Source organism: Phaethon aethereus (genome assembly GCF_964289735.1).
Source record: "Phaethon aethereus genome assembly, chromosome: 2".
Classification (NCBI taxonomy): domain Eukaryota; kingdom Metazoa; phylum Chordata; class Aves; order Phaethontiformes; family Phaethontidae; genus Phaethon; species Phaethon aethereus.
The window spans coordinates 68,233,070-68,255,563 of NC_138582.1; the positions used below are offsets into that span (position 1 = coordinate 68,233,070).

Below are 22,494 nucleotides of genomic sequence, written 5' to 3' on the forward strand. Positions count from 1 at the left end.
CTCAGTCTTCTAGTGTGCATGTTGTGGCAACACCACATTTTTCTTGAAAGTAGGAAAGAATCATGAGGTTCAGGGGATAAAGCCCACTGAATTTAGTAGCTCAGCCACAGTCACCAAGGAGGTCTGCAGGTATACCTTCTCCAAAACTAGTATTCCCAGCTCTGGCATGTCTTTTTTCTTCCAAATAGCAAAACCACTTGAATGCTACATCACACGATTAGCAGTTACCTGAACACAGGATAACAGACAATTCTTGATTACTGTCAGTTTTGCAGGGAAGAGGAGGGTATGTGGCAGAACGCAGCAGGAGGGAGCATGACTTACTAGGCTAGATTTGGTTTCTTTTGGGCGAGCTACAGGCTGCATTAGCTCAGCAACATGGGTCCTGCCTTTCCGGCTTGGCTCACCTCTGCCGGCTGTTGAGCTGAGCCCTGAAATGGCCTTTGATGCTGACAAAGTTGCTTCTGGAAGGAGGAGAAAGCCCCATTTTCATATCAAGGTCTATAGGATAATGATTCTGATCAGGTTCAGTACTGTAGCTCTTCAAAACCTCTTCCTTTGACCTATGGCTGTGGGAATAATCCAGTACAAATACACTACCTTTATTTTGTGCTGCCTTTTGAAGCTTCGTTCGCAGCTTCTGAGACTACTGTGAGACAAATTTTTTTGTTTCTTGTCAGAGGTATAAAATTTGTATTCTGAATGAATATGATCCTGAAGTGAATTTCTTTGGGTTTTTTTTTCTCATTACTTGTGGTGTGTTTTCCAAATATTGCAGCTGTGAAAAACAGAATGATATTTTCCATAATTTGCCTTTCAGTGCAATCTGTCAACTCTTTTTACCTTTCTTCCAAACTTTAGACTTGCGCAGAAAGTAACTATTTTTCTACTACCAACTGGTAAACAGTTACATCCAATACTGGCAGAATACTTGATAAAATCCACTGCGTTTTTGTGTTGTCAATAAGACTTTTAGTGTGTTCGCAGTATGTAGTAAGAGTTACTCTAGTTCAGTCTCTCATTTTGCTTCGTTTTGTTTTGCTTTGTGTAACACATACACATTTTCTTTGGAAAGAACAGGTTGATTCCCTTTGTGCCTGTATGGGGAGCAAATGGTGCTCCCCTCAATTGCCCGATCTTATGAGTGAATAGAAGAGTGGGACGAAAACGGGGTGGGTGAAATAAAATAATTAAAGAGTTGTTTTTAATACCTTTAAACTGTAAAGTTTATAATGATTACTTACTGATGAGATTGCAGGTAATTGTAGGTTGGAGAGTGGTGGGTTTTGGGGTTGGGGAGGGGGATTTTGTTTCTATTCCTAAGCATCTTTGAATAGGATTTCGATCCTATTTCGAATCCCATTTCGATACCATCAGCTGAGTGAATACAATTTCTGATGGCTGCTGGGAGTTGTTGGGTGCATGGTAATAGGAGGCTTCATTTGTCAGGCTCCAGCCAGCAGGAGAGTTGCTTACCCACCCTTTAATGCTGCTGGGTGTCTGCCCCATGCTCACTGGCCTGGGAAACCATCTTGCCAATAAAGCCTCCATGGCAGCACCCAGGATGAAAACAATAATGATTGATGGCTGAGATGTGCAAGAGAAACATGACTTCCTCCACCTTCCCACTGATCCCCTGCAGGAAAAGGGACATAATAATTAATACTTTTAAAAAAACTACACCCCCCCAAAAAACCAAACACAAAAAAAATCCCACAAACAAACCAAAAAAACCCATACACAACAACGAAGGCAAAACCCCACAACTTGTGGGGGTTTTGTGGAGGAAAACAAGGGCAGAAGGGCTGCTTTGGTCATGTTTTAGATTAGAAGGGAAGTCACATCTGAAACTTAGAGGAAGAAGACCCTGACACTCCTAGTAGGTACAATCCTAGTAAATACTGCCCATAACATCACCTGTAAAATCTGGAGTCCTATAGCTGGCTTTTGGGCTAGTTTGGGGAGCTGGGTTTGGATGTTTCTGAGGGTGAGGATGGCTTTGGCAGGTACAGACCTGGGTGCTTGCTTGCATTTGGTAGCATCCTTCTCCAAAGGCATCACTTGTTTCATGGGGCACACTTGCAGGTCGAGCAACAACTTCTGCTCCTTCGGAGCAGTGCAGCAAGTCAAAAATAAAGGGCCTTCTATTGAGAAGGGAAGAGGTTCAGCAAGGGAACAGTGGCCTCTGATGACAAGCAGTGAGAAGTGCAGGAGACCACGCCAGCAGCACAGACTAAATTCCCGAGAAGTTGTCCCCATCCTCAGGGCAGGTGGCCTAAAAATGTTTCTTACACGTCAGACACCATAAAGAGAGCTGGAACCTAATTCAATTATAGTTTTGCTTGCTGTAACACACTAGACCAAGGAACAAAATAACATTCACTTCATTGAAAGAGGGTAGGATATTCTGAGTTTATAAATGTGTTTGGAGGTCCTCAGATTTTAATCCTAACCACATTTGTGGTCCTCAGATTTTAATCCTAACCTGCTAACGAATGCTTCCTAAGTAGGAAGACAAATTTCTTTTTGATGCTGCATCACTATAGAAGGAAGGTTGCCTTTTGCAAAACTGCGGTTTACTAGATTCAGTAGGGGCTAGAGTAGAGTATGATGGTGTTCTCAAATTTTCTTTCTCATGCAGTTATATTTTTTGAAAAGAAATTTCACCAAATATCATGGAGTTTACAGTCTACAAAAAGCCTTTGGAAAGCTTTGTTTTAGAAACTAAAGGATTGAGATTAAGGATAACAGGATAACATTCTCTCTCGTTAATTTGAACTTGTCCCTTTTGATTTTTTTTTTTTGTGTGCTTCAAAAGCCCTGTTGAATGTCATAGATTAACTATAACATTTAGCTAGTCTTCTAAACGTTGATGAGATTGTGTCTGGTTCCTTGTGATACAGTGATATGAAAGGAGAGGGAGGAGTGTGAATGTGTGGAATACATTGTTTGACTTTCGATGGATTAGCAGCTACAGCTACTTTACCTACTGTGTGTTTTTCAGATTGGTTTACCCAGAGGTTGCTGGCAGCAGCAATAGCTGGATTTTTTAGTACTCCTGTAACACACAGAATGCAGTGTTAGCATTCAGATAACCTTATTTTTCCCTCTGTTAAATACTCCTAGATGAGTGATACTGGCACAGGGCCTCCCCCCAAGCCATAGTTTGCTTCATATCTGTTTCCTCTTAAATCCCTTTGCATGTGGTCAGCCTTACAGGTCACAGATGAGAGACTGGCAGCTTATTTGTTGTCTGATTGCTTTCACAAATGCTTCTAGTTTTCATCTTTCTGAGAAAATAGACACTGAAAGCAACTTGTGTAAAACAAGACAGTGTTTGTAGCTGGGACGTGGAAGGGTAGAAAGGTTAAACATGACACGTTCCCTTGAAATGGTTTTATGACTGCTGCTAATTTGAATGCTCCAGTAATAGAGATCTGTTGGATGGAGGGGTTACCCTTCACTATTAATGACTCATTGGCCTCCTTCCCAAGCTGCCTGAAGTGCTGCTCTCCCTAGTGGAAGTAATTTTGTCTTTGAAGTACTTTCCAGAGCTGTCAACTAATGTTCCACAGTTCCCAGAGGAAATAATAAGCCATGAGTGCATGTACACAGAAAATGTAGAGTCTGAAATGAACTGTTCCTATAGGAGCCTGGCAGTCTGCTTCTCTGTGGAATTCAGCTTGTTTATACAATCTTATCTGGCTAAGCTTTGGTATTTCATCTGGCAGGCAGTTCCTATGAAAAGCAGCTGTCCAAGCAGTGGGAGTGGTGCTCCTGGTGGTTTTTTCAGAAGGTCTATAATTTCTTGTTTCATGTAAATTAAAGAAATATAATACTCTTTTGGCTACAACCAGATGCTCTAAGCAGTTTTCTTTCCCTTATAAATAGCCCTTTAAGTATGCTCTGCTGTTATGTACTGTATGACTTAACGATAGGATTCATGATGCCTACCAGGAAGGTATTAATGTATTCTGTAAAGTCACAGGCTGACTACAGAATTGTTAGAAGAGTACCTCAAAGATGTTACCATCTATAACTTTCTAGATACATTTAAAAAAAAAAACCCAAATACTCTAGTAGCAAAATATCCATTCTGGGAAGTGAAAACCTCCTTTAATGAGTTTTACTTGTTGCTGGGCAAGTGGAGGTAGTTTTACCAGTTTTTAAAAAAAAAAAAAAAAAAAAAGAGACAAAACCACCACCACTACTGTTGTCAAGAAAGTGAGCACAGGTATATCTCTGCGTGAAGAGATCTGTAGCATATATCTTTTCTAGCAGAAAGGTCTTCATGGGTAACTCATTGCCAAATAACAAAATGTTTTTTAAAATGTACCAAAACCTGACATTTTGTGGAGAAGAATTGCAGTAACACTCAGTGCCTACAGAAGAGTTTGAGGGATCTTTTTCTGTAGCTTTGGGTTGCGGTTTCAAGTAGGGCAGAACTGGAAAGCTGAGGATTCCTTTTCCAACTGTGGTAAATGTTCTTGTTCACCTCTTTTTACAGGAACAGTATTTTCAGTAGGAAGCAAATTATGGGCCCAAGTAAAATTCAGGTCCAAGTCTTCCAAAGTTTAGTGGTTATCCAGGATTATCCATCCAACTGTTAGTACATCTTTGAAAGCACTACATCTTGTAAATGAAAATGCTCTGTGTAATTGGCCCTATTCTAAGAAACAGGGATAATATTCAGCACTCATTCAAGACAGGAAAACATGACACCCTGTGAAACAGGAGGCTTTGAGCACTATTCAGATGTGCAGCTTGATGGCACTTCTCCTGCCAGTATGCACGCAGATTTCTATAGACTTCTTGCTCTGCAAAAGGAGAATTTGATATTGCAACAAATATGAAGAAAAATGTCTGGTTCCATATGGTATATACTGGTCTTCACTGAGACCTGGCATCAAGCACAGTGTGTTTCCATTAGCTAAAGTGGCATTCCTGCTTGCAGTGCTGTATGATGAGAAACTCAAAATCAAGAACACATTGCTGACCTTCATTAAAACTGCTGCAATGGTACAGTTTTCATTTCAGTCTGATGTGCCGCCTGGACAGTACATTACTGGAAGCAGGTAATACACCCCTGACCACCCCATAGTTGACAAAAGGGACTGATGATGACTTGACTTCTCCCAGTTCCCTTGTGAGGAAGGAATTCCACCCTGCCTTTGTGCTGGGGACTGATGACAACAGCTGATGTTAAACTTCAGTAGAGATGCTTTGCTTTATTCCTGCAGCAAGAGTAGTGGCTCTGAAGGGGGGTGGGGGTGGCTGGTTTTTTCTGGGTTTGTTGTTTTGGGTTTTTTTAAATTTTTTTTTTTTTACAAGGTGAAGTCCCAAGCAAGTGTAACTGCTAGTGAGCAGGTCATCTTGAATACAAGTAATGTAATAATCACTGTATTGTCAAGGAGTGTGTATTCTGTACTTCAATTTCTTCTAGAAAGTAGAGTTAATTGGGTATTTCTTTTGCAGAAGCTCTCCAAATTAGCTCTAATTTCTCCAACCTGTAATAGGTTTTAACAGTTTTACCCCTTAAAATTTGGGATTTCAAGTTTCTCCTATGTAATCCTGTTTAAGGTCAGAGTTGGAAACTAATGTCTGACTCCGTTTTAAAAAAAAATAAATCCAGTCATCAACAGGACATGGACTTCATTTTTAACTTGCTCCAGGCCTGAAATACTAAATCCAAAAATGGTCAGTAGTCCAACACTGAAAAAGTAGCCTATATAACTTGTAATGTAACCCTGCTTCTGCCTGGTACATGTTTGGAGGAAAAAGCATTTTTGTGGTAAGCTGGGCTTTTTGTTATTAAAGGAGGTGGTTGTTTTGAAGCTGCTTAGAGGTTAGGAATGCTGGCACTCATCTAGGGAGACAGATGAGTGGGCTGAGTGCAGGTGAGGAGGTCACAGGCGCAAAACAGCCACTGCTTTTGTGGCACTGCCCTGGTGGGGGTTCAGCCAGAGGAAGCAGCTTCAGAAATGACCCACTTAGGTGTGCGAGGAGGACCGTAGTATTTCTCTTGCTTACCTGTGGCATTACTACTTGATCATCACAAACTTGTGTGTTGTGAGAATTTAACTAAGTTGTTAATTTAAGGGGAAGAAAAGAGTGTTGTCAACAAATCTTCCAAGGTGAATTATTTGGTAAAGCTTCGGCAAATCTGCCGTAAAGCCATTCAGTATTAATATACTAATGTAGAGAGAGAGGAAGAGAAGAGTTACCTGGGTGCTTTTAGGGAATAGATGGATGACTAGGGCATGTGTTTAATTTTACCTGCAGTGCAATAAACTGCACTCGCCAACCTCATTTTCTGAGTCTTAAAAGGATGCAGCTTTTGTTTTGAATTCGGTTTGCCAGTACTGAAAGGCCGTCTTAAACACATAAACACACATTTAATTTTAATTGCCATCTTAAACTGAAGTTTTGGGGTAAAAGTTGTCCTGGGCTTTAAGGTATGGTGCTACTATTAATTACTATTAATACTATTAATGGTAAAGGTGCTATTATTCTACAGTGCTATATGATTGAAATGAGAAAGAATTTCGATTCTAAATCTGAATCGTCAAGTTGTTTTCATAGCACTGCCACAGAAATTTATCAGTGAATTGTGAGAGTGAGTAGGGTTTAGTGTTTGAGACTGTGGTGATGAAAGACATCTCTTGTGGACCCATACTTTACAAGGAGAAAGTATTTGTTGCCAAGTTTCAAAAGCATCCGTGAAAACTTGAAGTCTAGGTGAATGTAGATGATGATGATCCTGCTGATGAAAGGAAAGGAAAAATACCAAGCTTTGGCTGCTGCAGATGCCTTATGCATTCAAAAGAGTAGACAGTGCACTGACTCTGCTCGCTGGGTAGACTTGAGAAGGTGCTGTCTCCACCCCGTCACTGTCTTGGCTGTGCATACACCTCGAGGAACCAATTGGGAGCTTCTTTTGTTTGGGTGATTTTAGGGACTTTCAGTCCTGGGCCTCACCAGTCTAAATAACACAACAGGACCTGTGCAGCTGGGAGGGCTCTGAACGGCCTGAGAGGAGAGACAAGAGGCGAGCATGAAGTTAAACATGACAAACTCATCCAAGGAGTATCTTTATTTCACAGAAGCTTTTCCTTCAGGATGATCTTCTAGATGCCTTGTGATGTCCTCAGCGTTAGTATAGCCAGTGTAAATAAGTTACAGGAGAAGGCAGAAATAGTTTTTTTGGAAGTCTTCAAACATTTTTTCCATAGTCCCAAAGGACTATGTAGGATCACAGAATAATTTAGGCTGGAAGGGAGCTATGGAGGCCAGCTAATCCAACACCCTGCTCCAAGCAGGCTCAATTAGATCAGGTTGCTGCTTGGCACTTTTTTTATTGTCCTGTGAGTTGTGTAACTTAGTGTCACTTATTTGAAGTTTGTCAGTACTATGCCTTGAAAGCTGACTTGAAAATGAGACCTTGCAAGAAATAAAAATGTAATTACAAGCTGGTTTTTACTAACACATTTTTTTTAACCTTTATCAGATAGAGGTATTACCTTACTTCCTCGGATATTGTTATGCAGGGTTTATTTGTAGGAAAGAAAAATTTATTGGTTGCAGTTCTATAATTGTCCTAGTCTTCAACAGTAGAATAAACTGAAAGTCTGTTAGATTTATCTGAAAAGTGTTAGCATGCTTAAACTCCCAGTAAAATAATTTTCCAGCTAGTGCATGCATCATGTTTAAAATACACACAGTATTTTTCATGTGAAATGCAGGGATGCATTTTGTACACGAACAACTTCATGACTAAGTATCTTTTATGCAAAGCACAGCATGAGCTTCATATATGGAATAACCTGTTATAGTATTTGTCTGACTTAAAGTTGATCACTTTGCGCAGGCCCTTGAGATACTGCCACAGAAAGTGAAATATTTAAACAATTCCTTAAACAGTAGACCCTAAAAAGGCTGCTTTCCCATGGATCTTCCTCTCAAGGGCAGGACTGTGTGTGAGTACATCTGTTCTCTGATCCTTAGCATACGGACTAGGCAGCAGAGCAGTTTCTTTCTCCCTGCTTCTCTTTCTACTGGGCTACTTGCTTACACAGAACTTTTTTGGTACTTGGTGCTTTTAGCATTTTTTATTGCTGTCAGATTCAGATGAAACAAAGTAAAATATTCCAAAAAGAAAAGTGCTGTACCAGGAGATGCACATCAACATAAATCCCTTACAAAAAAAGGCTAGGCTAAAAACACATATCCAGCTACTCTCTCATACCCTGCTTTCATGTTTGTACCCAAGGTCTGCTATCAGTTAAGGCTCTGTATTGGATATTAAAATTTAGGTTAGGAATGTGTATATACTCCTTGCCCACTTGAGATGTATGTGTAAAATTAGAATTCAACTTTGAAAATACGGTCTCACATCTAAGATGGCCTGCAGCTGCAAGTAATTGCATTCTGCATAGCTGACAACAGGAGTTGAGAATCGGAAGTCTTTTTACCTCAAAATATGGAAGAAATATGGGTAGTCATTGAAAACAACTCGTTCATTCTGAATGATGTGCTGATGAGCATAAAATGAAACAAAGGTTAGAGTAAGTGGAAGAATTTGGGGTTTTCCATTATTATTAGGAGTGTGGCTTCACTGAACCAGATTTAAGAGGAAAATGCCTTGTAGATTGAACTATTCTCTGTTTGATACATTGGTACTGTTTCTCTTTCAGATGAAGTGGACTACAGTAATTTTGGGACCAACACACTATCGAGGAAGAAGAAGGCTCTAGTGACACTCCGCAATGACAACCTCCGCCGGCGTCCTCACATTAACATTAGCATGCCTCATGATTTTAGACCAGTGTCTTCCATAATCGATGTGGACATTCTTCCTGAAACACACAGGAGAGTGAGGCTGTATCGACATGGGTGTGAGAAACCCTTAGGATTTTACATTCGTGATGGCACCAGTGTAAGGGTTACTCCTCACGGACTAGAAAAAGTGCCTGGTATCTTCATCTCTCGTATGGTTCCTGGAGGCTTAGCGGAGAGCACAGGCTTGCTTGCTGTGAATGATGAAGTCCTGGAAGTTAATGGCATTGAAGTAGCAGGAAAGACTCTCGACCAAGTCACAGACATGATGATTGCCAACAGCCATAATCTTATTATCACGGTCAAGCCAGCAAACCAGAGGAACAATATTATTCGAAGCAGTAGGATGTCTGGTAGCTCTGGCCAGTCTACAGACAGCACTGCGAGTCACCATAGCTTGCCTACATCCCACGTGCTGCAGAACTTCCACCCTGATGAAATGGAAAGTGATGAAGAGGCCGACATTGTCATTGAGGGCGGTCTGGAGCCACAGCACATTCCCAAACTGCACAGCCTTACTTCCAGTAGCCTCTCCCGAATCAATGGTAGCAGCCTTAGCCACAGACTTCAAAGGGACCTGGTGCTCAACAACAACTCTGGCCGAGAAAGCAATGGCAACATCCACAAATTGCTCAGTTCCTTAAAAACTGATCCCCGACACAGTCTGGTTATCCCCAGAGGAGGTATTGAGGAGGATGGAACAGTCATTACACTTTAGTAGCGATTCCCACAACTCTCCTTTCAGTCTTAAGTGCCAATTGGGACAATTGACTCTTGCAACATGTTATGCACAAAACAGAGAGCCGATATTCTCATAGACCTCATGGGTGCAGAAAGTGGTTGCTTTCTAGGAAACATGGCATCTGGAGTTAGACATAAAACTGTCATGCACTGCAAAATTTGTCAGGAGAAAGACAGCATGTAAAACCTGGTTTATATCCCAGCCCTAAAGTGAGAACACAAATTTGTTCTAGTTGGTATAAATCTAAGCAGTCTTACAGGCTACCAACGGCAGTGCTACATACTTGGGTTTGAATGCATGGGTGGATGTATTTATACATGCATGTATATGAATTAGATTTTAATAGTAACAGACATGTCTATTTGAAGTGGAATCTGGGGTTTTTTCTAATACCAGTTTAAAGAGAGTGCCTCTTGATAGCCATCCGATCTTTTACCATTACCTACAGAGCTTCCACTAACTTGTTTACACCATATTTGCAACCTTGTGTCTAATCCAGGCAAGCTATAAAAGTAGCAGTTTCCTACTCTGGTAACAACGTTAGGGAGATGCTGCAAATACATTTTCCAAATGAAACTATATATATTTTTTTCTTTTTCTTTTTTTTTTTTTTTTTAAAAAAAAAAGCCTAAGGAGGCGGTGCTGGAGGATGTTGCTGTTATTGCTGTGAGATCAGCACCACCCGCTGGTCAGAGGCAGGCCTGCCTGCAGCACAGACGTGTGCTGGACGGCGGAAGAAAAACATGACAGTAAGAGCTTAAAACTAGGTTCAGCACCATTATGTGTAAATGTATTCTTTTTCGATATTTATTAGATAATACCTCTTTTTCAAATTGATTTTTTTCCCCATCACCTCTGTTTTTTTCAATATCATGGTTCATGTGAATTTTAGGGGTGCAAGCGAGAAGGCAACAAAAGTGAAGAGTGTGCTAGAACTGTCCCCTTCACCTCAGAGCTGACACAGGTCCTTGCTGTATGTTTGGGGCAGCTTAAATCTACAAGGTCTTTCCTTACAAAAGATTGGCCAATTGCTACTATACAGAGGAGGGATGCTGACTGACTGGCAAACCTAACTTAGAATAGTTCTCTTATTTTTGACCTCTTCTAGTAATAAAACTTAATGTCTACACAGGATTTCTGGAAACTTAAAAAAATACTGGATGTTTGCAATGGTCAGACATCTTTACTGGATGCTGGCTAGTGGGTAACCGATGACTGTTAAGTCACTAACTGTCTGCTTCTGAAAATGCCATGAATTTATGAAAGTGGTCTAATTAAAATATTTTGTTATATCTTGATCAGTGTAAGGAACAAAATACAAATGTTTTACAATGTATTTTTCTACTTTTAGCTTGTGTCATTTTCTTTTTGTTTTTAACTTTGTAGTACATTAAAGCTTTTTTATATGGTGGAATAGACATTTCTTAAATATTGTATGGATATGAAAATTCAGAAGTCTTGGTTTGAAAAAATTACATCCCATTTTGGAATCTGTAATGGCTGGACAAAGGGTGTGCGGACTAATTCATTGTCGCTAATTGAGAATACCTGTGGAACAACCAGTCTTCTGCTCATTGTTAAGTATGTTTGGGACATTGAACTTAGTTTATTTCTTTTAGATTTGCTTTAAAAGTTTATTTTAAAGTTCTGTCACTTATTCTAATTAAACCTCTTCTTGGTATCACAGCAGTTATAAAAGCTGTACATATTTTTCTCAGCACAGTAAGAATAGAACATTGAACCTGTTCTTCTTAAAACTGTGTTTGTGCTTTACCAAAGTTTTCATTTTTTAAAAAATCTGATTATTGGTGCAGTAAAACAAATGAATAACTGAATATGCTTCAGTCAATCAGACCATCTTATCAAGAAAATTTTGTTACACCTCAGATAAGACTACTTTTATGAATAAGTGGATTTGTCTTGCTGAAGTTACTCATTTTACCTTATTTAACTGATGAAAATGTGCACTGTCTTACTTCCACGTTCTATCCTTTGCCCTGTGCTCAAGCACTTCCACAGAAAGATGTATCTCACTTCCTTGAGGAAATGGATTTGTGGTTTTGATGACTCTTCGATGACATAACTATTTCAGTAATACTTTTCCCTGTGCCAGTACTGACTTAGATTCCTCTGGTTGTTGTTGCCTATACCAAGTTTCTTTCTGTAATGTGCTGCACACCTTTGCCTGGAGACTGTGCACTAACTGCCCAAATCAAGCCTGCTCCTACCAAACGTTCAAACTTTTCCAGCTTATTTATCCCAGGATGTAGGAAAAAGGAGTTACATTTCTTGTGTCAGGGTGAAAGTTGTACCCAAGATTTGTTACAAGCCCAGAACAGCTCCCACGGGTGCACATCACTACCTTGCCGTCGCTTTGCAATGGAACTTTTAAGGCCTGCACGCGTCTTATGCTCGTTTGCGGCTGCTATGAAGAACAAAAAAACCTTCTGTATCGGTAACTGAAGTCATCTTACGCCAGTTGCCTTTTTAAGATTGTCTTCTGACCGCTACCGGCAGAAGCCTCCGTGTGGGAACAAGACTGAGCCGTTTAGGGGTCCCCTTCGGGCACGAGGTTAAGCTCTTGGGCAGGAACAGGGGCACAGAAGCCCCCGTTACGGGACAAATCCTCGACAAACGCGCTGGCGGAAGGAGCCACGGTTCTGTCCTCCGCTCTGCGAGCGCCCGGCAGGTGCTGCCCGGGAGGCGGCGGGCCGCTCGCAGGAGGCAGCCCCGGCTCCCGCCCGGGGCCGGTGAGAGGAGGCGGGCGACTGCGGCCGGATCCTGAGGCTCGAGCAGCCAGGCGCGAAGGCGGTGCCCTAGCACCGGCGGTACGTATCTTTCCCCTGCAGCGGTGGGCCGGGCCGCTCCCCCTCGTTTCCCCTCCCCTCGTCCTGATCGCGCCTGCGCCGGCCCCGCCCCGCTCACGTGAGCGGCGGCACCGCCTGACGGCGCGGGGCCGAAGGCGGGGGGCGGTAGCATGGCGACCGCCGCGGGAGCGGGAGAGGGGGCCGGGGCCGACCCGCCGGGCGCTTGCCCCGGCGCGGACAGCGGGAACGTTTCCCAGAGCCACAGCAACGCTTCTGGCCTCGGGCAGCAGGAGGACGAGGACGTCTCGGAGGCGTCGCTCAGCGCCACTGCCGCCGCCTGTTCCGCCTACCTGCTCGCCGACCGCAGCCTCTTCAGCGAGCAGGTGAGGGGCTGGGGGCGGCCCCGGGGGAGCGGGCCGCGGCTTCGGCCCCTGCGGCCGGGCCCTTCCCCGATGACCGGCCTAGCCCCGCCGCCGGGTGTCCGGCGCACGGAGTGAGGCTGCCCCGGCTGTGCCGGGGAGCGGGCAGCAGCAGGTGGGGTGGGGAAAGGGGGTGTCGCTTGGAAAGGGGTGCCCTTTAAGAGGGGGTGTCGCTTGAGGGTGGCTTTCTGAAGGGGTTGCACGGCCTCAGTGTGGTTTTGCGCAAGACCAGGTGTACCGGTGCGTCGGGTCACCTGCACTTAACGTAGCTGAGAGCTGGCAAAGCTGTGGGGTTTCTGTTGGGCTGGTTTAAGTCTGCCTGTGTCTGTACTCGGAGGTTCTGTTTGGGGGAGGCGGGGGGGGGGGGGGTGGTGGTGTGTGCGTTTTCAAGTACCTTTACAGTATTTCTGTTTTGCAGATAGAAAGCTTAGACAAGAGCCTAGAAGACTTGCTGACCAGAGTGGATGAATTTGTGGCAATGCTGGACATGGTATGCATAGCTTGCACATAGCTGTGTTTTTGAAGTCAGAGTACAGTTTAATGTGTGCTCGTGTTTTCAAATGAGACACGGATAGGAAGCAGCCTTTGGTCTAGGCATGTTCCAGTATGAAAATGCATTTGATAATTGGATAACTAACTCCTAGATGAAAACTAGCGAACTTTCATGTCGGAGCAAGATATGCCCATATAGCTATATAAATGCATATTGTAAACTGTATGTTTGTCCGTGCACATACGTGGAATCTCGTTTTGAATGGCATGATGACAGATGGTTAAAAGAACAATATGATATTTTGAGTTTCCTTTAAAATACGTAAAGACATTTGCTCTGTGGCTTTCGTAATCAAAGTATCTAATCAGAGTTGTCCAACCTCCAAAGCTAGATTTGTCTTTAGCAAACCCTTTCTTACCCTTTCATCAGAAAGGCAGCTTTGTTTTCACTTTTGCATGTGGGGGTAGACGAGGGAACTGAATGGAAAATTCCTATAAACTGATACCGGTATACACGCTGTCTTTTAAAGCATAGCACATGTGGTTCTCCTGCACTACTCTAAGGGGAACTTTACTATATGTGGGGTTTTTTTTAGTATATATCAATAAAACAAGTTTTGGTGGCCTGACTTTTTAGCAGAGTTGAGGAAATGTAGAGGTGGTAAAATTTAAGTCAAAATTTTATTTTAATGTATTTGATTCTTTAGTATGTCTTGGGAAATGTTCCATCTCTTAGTTCTGATAAGGCTGTAGCAGCCTATTTTTGATATAACTACAGAGGTAAATGCTTGCCAATGCAAAATAAATTTTCTTCAGAGGCACTTACTAAACTGTATCAAGAAGCTAGCTTACTACTTTTAATCTAGTATTTTTATACTAATATTAGTCTGATATTTTTAAACTGAGTTTTAATCTGTTGATTGGAGCACAGTTCTATTTTTCCAGAATGAAATCTACTACACGTTTTGGTTTATTAGTCAATTTTTTATTATTTCTTTGAATCATCTTTAGATTCGAAGTGATTCCTCTCAAGTTGTCAATGAAAGTATACCTCAGATTTACACAAAAGCTACAGAAATGAGGCAGATATACAGGAAGATTGACAAACTAGAGGTACGTATTTGATATCTTCTAGATATATTCTGTTTCTTAATAGGAGGAAAGAATCAGCGATATGCTATAAGCGTGCGTGCATGCATACCCGTGGAGTGGGTTCAGATCCCTTTTGCTTTCCATGTTCAATCGGGGTTCAGTACTTCAGGGTTAATAAAGAGAACGCAATTTATTAAGAATTTCTGGAGACCCTGGGCATTCTAAAACAAAATGCCTTTTTTAAAAAGCAAGGTGGAAAACAATAGTACCACTTCTTCTTCTTTTTGTTTTGTTGTGAGTTGCTGGGGTTTTTTTTCTTACAGTATCTTTCAAAGTTATTGTGTTGGGATCAGTTCAGGGACTGGTAGCATGCGAGGTCTGTGGATCCCTGATAAAGCTTCAAAACTGTGATTCAGATCCTTGGTCCCACTTTTAGTAGAAAAGCAGACAGAAGTCTAAATCCTAAGAAGTTTAAATTAGTTATTTGAAAGGCAAATAGGAAAAGGAGGACTGATTGTTTTATTCATTTAACCTGTTTTTGCAGCCTTTTAAGTATCTCCAGTAATTTCGAGTAATAAAATGGACTTGTTGCAGGTGGAAGGGAAATAGAGCATGGAGTTTTTTCCTACTCATTTAAGAACTTTCACCACTGTCGTGCAATACATAATCCTGTTTTAGTTTATTAGTGAAAAAGCTGGATTTCTTTTGTTGTTTTCACACTAGGCTTTTGTGAAGATGATTGGAAACAGCGTAGCTGGACTAGAAGAACGGGTCATAAAGGCAGAAACAGACCTTGGAGCATTTCCGAGCACATTTAAGAAAATCTTGCACACAATCAGCATACCATCTTTCCTTAATGTAAGTAAGCTTTTGTTACCATGTGACCAGCTTAGTTTCTCTGCTTACCAGAGTGGATGATTAAAATAATAGTAAGTTTGCTACACATATATCTGAATGTAACTGTAAAACTTTTATATACTCTGTCGGCATTTTTGCAAAGTTCTCGGACTTAATAAAAAACCCCAAAACTTAAAAATCACGAATTCTTACAAGGATTTGTGCAACTTTCCAAAATAAGGCTGAATACATGAGGAAGGGAACATGAAGTGCACAAACAAGCACATAATGCCCAAGCCTTTATATTAAAGCACCTCTGATCTCTAATAGTATGCAAAGCAAGTAGGAAGAGCCTGTACAGACAACACTGTTAAAGGATCATACTGCATTAATCATATCACTGCAGAAATATTACCAAAAAAGGAAACGAAGGCTATGCTGCACAATATTTATAAAATAAAGGTTCTGTTTATGCTCAATCAGCACAGTTCGGTATTCACGTAAGAACCTTGTTAAACTTTATAAGGATGCAGTTTTCTCTGTCTTTCCTTGTTACTACATGTGGACAGTTTCTGTGCTAGAAGACTTGAAGTGCTTTCTCTGGTATGTTTCGTCTTGGAGAGTCTGGTATCTCTTTGAAGAGATGCCTAACTTAATCTTAAACTGGCACTATGCTCTAGGTTTAAAATAACCTTCTGGTTTAAAAATAAAATAAAATATAAAAAAAAACCCTTCTGAACCCCTGATGCTTCTTGGCATCACCTACCAATACACCATTTATAGGTACTCCTCCTTGCATCTTTTCAGCTCCCAGATTCTTTTCCTACATTCATCCTGTACTAGCTCGGGTTTCTGTATCATAATACTGGTGAGAATGCTGAAATAAAGTAGGTTTGCAGACAGGGGGAGGAAGATGGTTGTGGCTGTTTGAGGTATTTGTGTTCCTACATACTGCAAGCACATGTGGCAGCAGAGGAAAAATAGATGTAAAAAGGATACGTATTGTCTTGTTAAAGACTTAGTTCAGGAAACCTGTGCTTCGCTGCCATTATAGTCTTCAAATTAGCTAACTGCTCATTCCTTCATTTTCTTTGGTGTTCAAGTTTGGACTGATGTCATTTTTTTCTTTAGAAAAACAACACAAAGTTGCTATTTATGGGCCAATTACAAAAACAAACAACTGCAGCAGTTGTCTTGAAGAATATTCAACAGTATTTTCCATTTCATTGCTAAAAACAGTTGTCAGCTGTGGAATTATAACCTTCAACTAAAAAGTTTGAAAGTTCTGAAGAAGTGCTTTTTCAGTGTTGCATGGGAACACTTTGTCAGCTTAGCAATTTTTCCACAATCAATAAGGTAGAAAGTCTTTGAAAGTGTCAGCAAGCTGAACCTGGCATGCGGTTTGAGTAAGGATAGCAATAAAATCAACCCTCAGAACTTACTGGTACTGGTTGATTAACTAAAAGGCAGGTCACTGTTCCGCAGTGGTACTGAGTATTGCATGGTAAAATATCTATTTTCACTAGTAAACACAAGCATGTCTGAATTAAAATGCCTGCAGAGATTTCTTCTCATGCCTAAGATTTGATGAGCTCACTCGATACATCAGCCCTTTGGAAAAGAAGGCTATACCAGTATGGTGATTTTCACTGTAGTTGTAGTTCACATTTTTAATTTAGACAAGTCTCCTCACTTTCTTCCCATGTAAATGTATCCAGTTTTTTACACAAAGGATATATTTTGTATTTCTTAAGCCGTATATCTGTAATCTCACTTTCAGATTTTGCCCCAATTTCTTCCCTTGTGAATACCAGGCAATGTAAAATACAGTACTGTAAGACTTCTAATATCACTAAGGATGTATGCTCTCTAAAAAGGTAAAAATGTCTGCTAAGCAGCTGCAGAAATATCTAATCATAAGTATGTACTTAGGCAACTGTGGGTACAGTGTCTGCCTATGAATTTCCTCACTGAATTGAAATTGGCCCCTTCTTGCACATACGTAAATACAGTGTCTCTTAAATCAGTGTCGTGAGTTGCAGAATACCTGTAACCTTTATTTCCCTGGCTTGCAAAATGTTTTCTCATAGGCCAGTACAGGATAGGAAATAATTTTTAAAACCAGAACTTTGATTTCAAAGATTTGTTTTTACATTTGGCAAAATCTCTGGTATAGAGAACATTGATAGTGTCCACTATTTATAGATCTGATTTTTGTTTATTATTTTTATCTCATTACAACTTGAATGGCAAAACAAACTTATTTCAGATAAATTAATGGTATTGTAAAGTTAAAGACAAATATAATTTAAATGTCATAAATCAGCAATTTTGAATATAACAGGAGATTTCATATGGACTACAAGTATACAGCTCAGCTGAATATTGGAAAAATTCCACTTAGCCTTTTTGTGGGTGAGCTTAATTATAGCCTCATTTTGGTACTGTAAAAGCATTCCAAACTCCAAGTATACTAATGATATTTGGTATGCTTTTAACTTTATTATTGGTGAAGACTCTAAATTTCCTCACCTCAGACAGGTAAAAAAAAATACCTGAAGAACTCTGCAGACAAACTGACTGAGAGCTCAGTGAAATAGTTCATCAAAATCTTTTCATGAGTCCAAAAGAATTTTTAATGAATGAAGTCTTGATTTCAAGCCTTCTATTTAAGACCATGTATTGAAAACATTCACTGGCTCTGTGTTGCAGTGCAGCATTATCTACATGCAAGAAGCCTGACGGGATAGTCAGTAGTGGTCCTTGCTGTTGTCTCTTTAAATGGGCTATTTGGTATAGCAAAACAAGGTACAGTTAATATTTAAAAGAAACATGTACACTTTTCTTGACAAACAGCGTTAACGGCTCTTTTCTAGTCCACTACCGTATTTTGAATGGTGTGTCATATTCTAACATATACTTGATGAAGAAGCTCAGCAGGAGCAGCAGCCTTCTCAGAAGAAACGTTTGCTAGGTGTGTTTCCATACAAAGACTTTTTTTTAACTGAGTAAATGAGAACACAGGCTAGGGTTAACTGAAAGGAAGTAGCTGAGGAGAACTCCAAGGCTTGAGCAGGAAAGGTAAAGGTATATGGCTTTGGAAGAACAAAGGTTACAATCACTATACCATCAGCTAGAAAAGATTACCTGTTTGGCTCCTGCAAAGCTGGCATATCTTACACTTTGCAGGACTGAGTCTGTTCAGGTGATAGAATGGCAAAAGTCAAAGGCTGCTTTTCTTCACTAACATTTAAGAATATGCCAGACCCTTCTGAGCTGGGATTAAAAATTCACCGGACTAAGGGGATAAGCCTTTAAAACTTCTCTTGTTTTGCATTTTAGCTCTTGTAGGCTTTGTTTTAAAACTTGCTTTTTTGAGAAGGCGAAAAATAAACTTCTCTAATTTGCAGAAATCATCTTCCTCACGGCAACAGCAGACCCTCTATGAACCTCCAGTCCTCTTCAAGACTGAAGACTATTTTCCATGTCTTAATGAAGCACCTTATTGATGATTTTTACTTTGGGATTGATACAAATCAGCCAGAATAGAGACAGCCAAGTGAACAAAAGAAATGCTATCCTCAAAAAAGCTGCATTTCTGAGCATTACTGATGGCATATTGTCATTCTGATTCTCATTGTCTTCCTTCAGGCAGTATTTTCAGGTAATTTTTGTGTACATTATTTCAAAAGTCTTCCTAAAACACAGTATAAATTTTCAGATTATATACTGGAAGTAACTTAAGAATACTTCTGCATTAGAATTTTTTTTTCATTAGGGAAATAATAGGAAACATACTTTTATATATAAATCTTCTAACACATGAATATCTGTGCTGCTGCAAGTGTAAATAGCTATACCACAAGGATGTCTTTTTTTTTTTTTTTCTTCTAACATACTGATTGAGGTGACAGAAGAACTATGCATAAAACCATCTACTCCAAGTTTTGGAACCTGGTCTCTGCAGTTTGTACAGAGAAATGCTCCACATTGGGATGTACAGGTTTGCAAGGGGAGGACTTGGAAGATCGGCGAGGAGTCAAGGATATGGCTCGATGCATGTGATCTAGTCCCAGCTCACCAAGCAAACGTCCTGCCCCCACTGATGATCATCAGGTCACGGTGACCTGGACTGCTAATTATTGCAGCATTGTATTGTTTGATGTGTAACTGGGTGGGCATGCTATATATGTAACCTGCTGTCAAAAAGAAAAAGTATCTTGAGGCAGGGATGTCTGTGGACTGAGCCTCAATCAGGCACCTAACTGGACTGTCTGCTTTTCCCTCGCAACCCTCTGTAGGGTTACTGGGGCTCCCCGCACTGATTGCAGTGTATGTGATCAATAAACTAATAGCTAGCTAACCCCTGTTGTGGTCTTGCCCTTCACCTGACAGTCTCAAACTGCACCCCTGTTTCTGAGAATCGTATAATATCTAGCATGTGTTAATTGTAAATTGTTGTATTGCTCTGAACAACCATTTTAGCACTGCTGTTTTATTGCCAATATAACAAACTACAAAATATCCAGAATTCAAATTTCAGAGGAGTAAGGAATGCATTAGGGAAACAACATCATGTCTGCTGATTTTGTGTTGCAAGCACAGAAAAAGGTATGCAGTTGTAGAGCAAGGATTATGTATTAATAGATAAAGCTTTGAAAACCATATGGTCTTGTCTCCCAACAACAGCAGGGACCAGGTTCTAAACAGTATCTGAAGTAACATTTAATAAAAATTAAAACAAAGATCATGAAGTCAAAACTAGCAGCTTCCAAAAGCAGTTCTAATGTAAAACTTACCTGGATTTTAACATAAAGAGTCTAGAAAAGTAATTACATGCCAGCATGCAAAAGGAATAGACATTGGGAAGAAGGTCTTTTCCCCACCTCTGCTCCCTGCTTTCATCAGTCTAAATATTTCAATATTTAAGATATTCCACTGCAGCAACAGTTTTATTTCCAAAAAGTGTGGTACCTTTCAGTTTATGCATAAATAATCCTTGAAGGCTTATCACTCTTCAATGAAATCTAATGAAATAACACTATAATTTAGTGTGACAACATAAGGCTACAACCAAACACACTAACATTACAAAAAATTTTAAAGTAACTTTAAAACAGCTTTCTAATTAAATGAATAGACCGCTCAAATTACAACTTTGCCCTCTGTTGAATCAAGCTAAAATGCAGTTATTTTAAACATGTTATAATTTAAAGTATTAAAATAATAAAGATTTTGGGAAGCTTATACAGCTGAGTATTCATTATGCAATATTGTTCATATTAAGAAGAGGAAAAAACATATTCTGAAGTGGGCATTTATGTATGGAAAATTTAAGTTACATCTTCAAAAGCACACCACAACAAAAGTCAGGCTATTCCTATAAGTAGTATAGTTCTATGCTGTAAATGCTCCAAAGTATTTTTATTACTGAAAATATGGGACAGGACGTGGAAGTTTTATTAAGGAAATGCTATAAAAGTACAGAAGATAAATTGTGGCTTTTTTTTAGTCGTGATACAGAATAACAAGGTCACAGATCATCTGTGAACTATAGTCTGGAAAAGTTACAATATTACGGCAGTCTTACAATACTGACAAGGTCCACACATGCACTCTGTCCTCAAATTGTATTGCCTTAGCTATCTCCTTGTTCATGGCCAGTCTCACCAAGCAGGAATAGAGTTAAAAAAAAAATCCCAAGTGTTGACACTCAGTGAAGAAAGACTCATAGAACATTCCTTTAGTCTGTCTGCCATTGTTACCTTGTATTAGTGTAAAACCAGCAATAACTATATTATGAATTAGGCTCAATATTTGCTGGTTTTGCCAGCTGCAAATAAAATCTAAATCTCAAAATCCACTGATACCCATACCCATATACCCAGAAAGCTATACTTGCGTCTTTCTCTGTATGCTGTTTATCTTTCTTCTCTTGCTTGGGTTCCTAGATACAAAGCCAGTAACAATAGCACTACATTACATGTTTTTAGCTCTTCACATAGAACTGATGTAGAGCAAGAGATGATGTTTAAGGAGCTGAGCTACTAACAGTTGGTTATCGAGTGAATGAAGCAAGCTAATGTTCAATATCAACAAAAGCCTACACACAAATCTTACTTTTCTTCTATGTCACGAAGCAAAAATTTAGAAGTTACCTCATGCTCTCTTCCAGAGAGAGGGCTAAAAGTTTTTATATTCTTATAGTTAGGTACATTTTAGGCAAGAGTCAAGTAATGCTGCAGCTTACTTAAAGATACCTGTTTACTGTAAGACGTACATATAGCCATAATAAAAGCTTCATTCACAAGGTATGCAGGATGGACTGAATGTTAGAAGTCCACATTTTTCATAGCTCCTGGACAAAAAGCAACATGATCTGTGTTACCTAAATACTTAGTTATGTGATAAACTGTGCCTGAAGTAGACACATAAAGATTGATATTTGTATTTAATTACTTTTGGACCTACACATTTTGTTCCACACTTGAGTGATGCTACTGCGGGTGCTATAAAACCTAAAGAAATTATAGAATGGTGCACATTACTGACATGGAAAGAAACAGATTTGATGATTTATCTGTCCAAATAAAATATAAATTGTTTAGAGATTTAAAGATGCACTGGATAACACTGACATTATCAAAACCCATAGCAGTTCATTACTTCTGCTGACAATAACCTTCAAGGTTACGTATTTTTACCTGCAATACTCAGAAATCAGCAGCAAGCTTAATTTGGATTCTGTCCTGCACAGGAACTGTTTCCAAATACCAAGGTCTTGTGCTGTAGAGAGTGATCCTGAGTGAAATGCCTTCCAGAATGAGACAGATGGGCAGGATAGCTTGCATCTACATCAATGAAAAGAACTTTACATTTGAAAATGGTAAATATTTTAAGGTTCCCTTACCAAAAAAAAAAAAAAAAATTGATGACACTTATTCTTAATAGGAAAAAATTCTAGTCTTGGACCAGCTACCAAGAAAATCCCATATGCCCAGACAGAAGCCCTGCCTTGAAAAGCCAAAATCCTGGTCAGATTTAGCTATGGTCAAAGAGGACCATAATGGGGGTTGGTAATCCCTTTAGCCACTGCAGCTAAATCCATCGGGAATGAGGAATCTTCGACTGTCGGGATTCACAGCCTTGCAGGAGCTGGGTTAATGGCAGGCTGTGCTGCAGCGGCGGCGGCGAGGCTTTGTCCCTTCTGCTGCTTTTGTGGATTCTACTTTAAGCCGACGGGGGGTAGTACAGCCTAAAGATGGTAGTA

General features: G+C 40.2%; 2 protein-coding genes across 2 annotated transcripts in view; both read left to right on the forward strand.

Annotated features, from left to right (window-relative positions):
* The window catches only part of PARD6G (par-6 family cell polarity regulator gamma), a gene marked incomplete at its 3' end in the record, with an annotated part of 68,519 nt that extends 58,966 nt beyond the window's left edge, over window positions 1–9,553 (forward strand). The window contains exon 3 of the mRNA XM_081996276.1: window positions 8,694–9,553. Coding sequence (XP_081852402.1) covers window positions 8,694–9,553 — 860 coding nt within the window. The remainder of the gene's footprint in view (window positions 1–8,693) is intronic.
* Window positions 9,554–12,554: 3,001 nt separating this feature from the next.
* BLOC1S4 (biogenesis of lysosomal organelles complex 1 subunit 4) lies at window positions 12,555–19,527 on the forward strand (the record flags this gene model as incomplete). The annotated part of the gene is made up of 5 exons (XM_082015210.1): window positions 12,555–12,767; window positions 13,222–13,293; window positions 14,307–14,408; window positions 15,111–15,245; window positions 18,635–19,527. 5 exons carry the CDS (start codon window positions 12,555–12,557, stop codon window positions 18,731–18,733), a joined length of 621 nt encoding a protein of 206 aa, XP_081871336.1. The 3' UTR covers window positions 18,734–19,527.
* Between the last annotated feature and the right edge of the window lie 2,967 nt (window positions 19,528–22,494).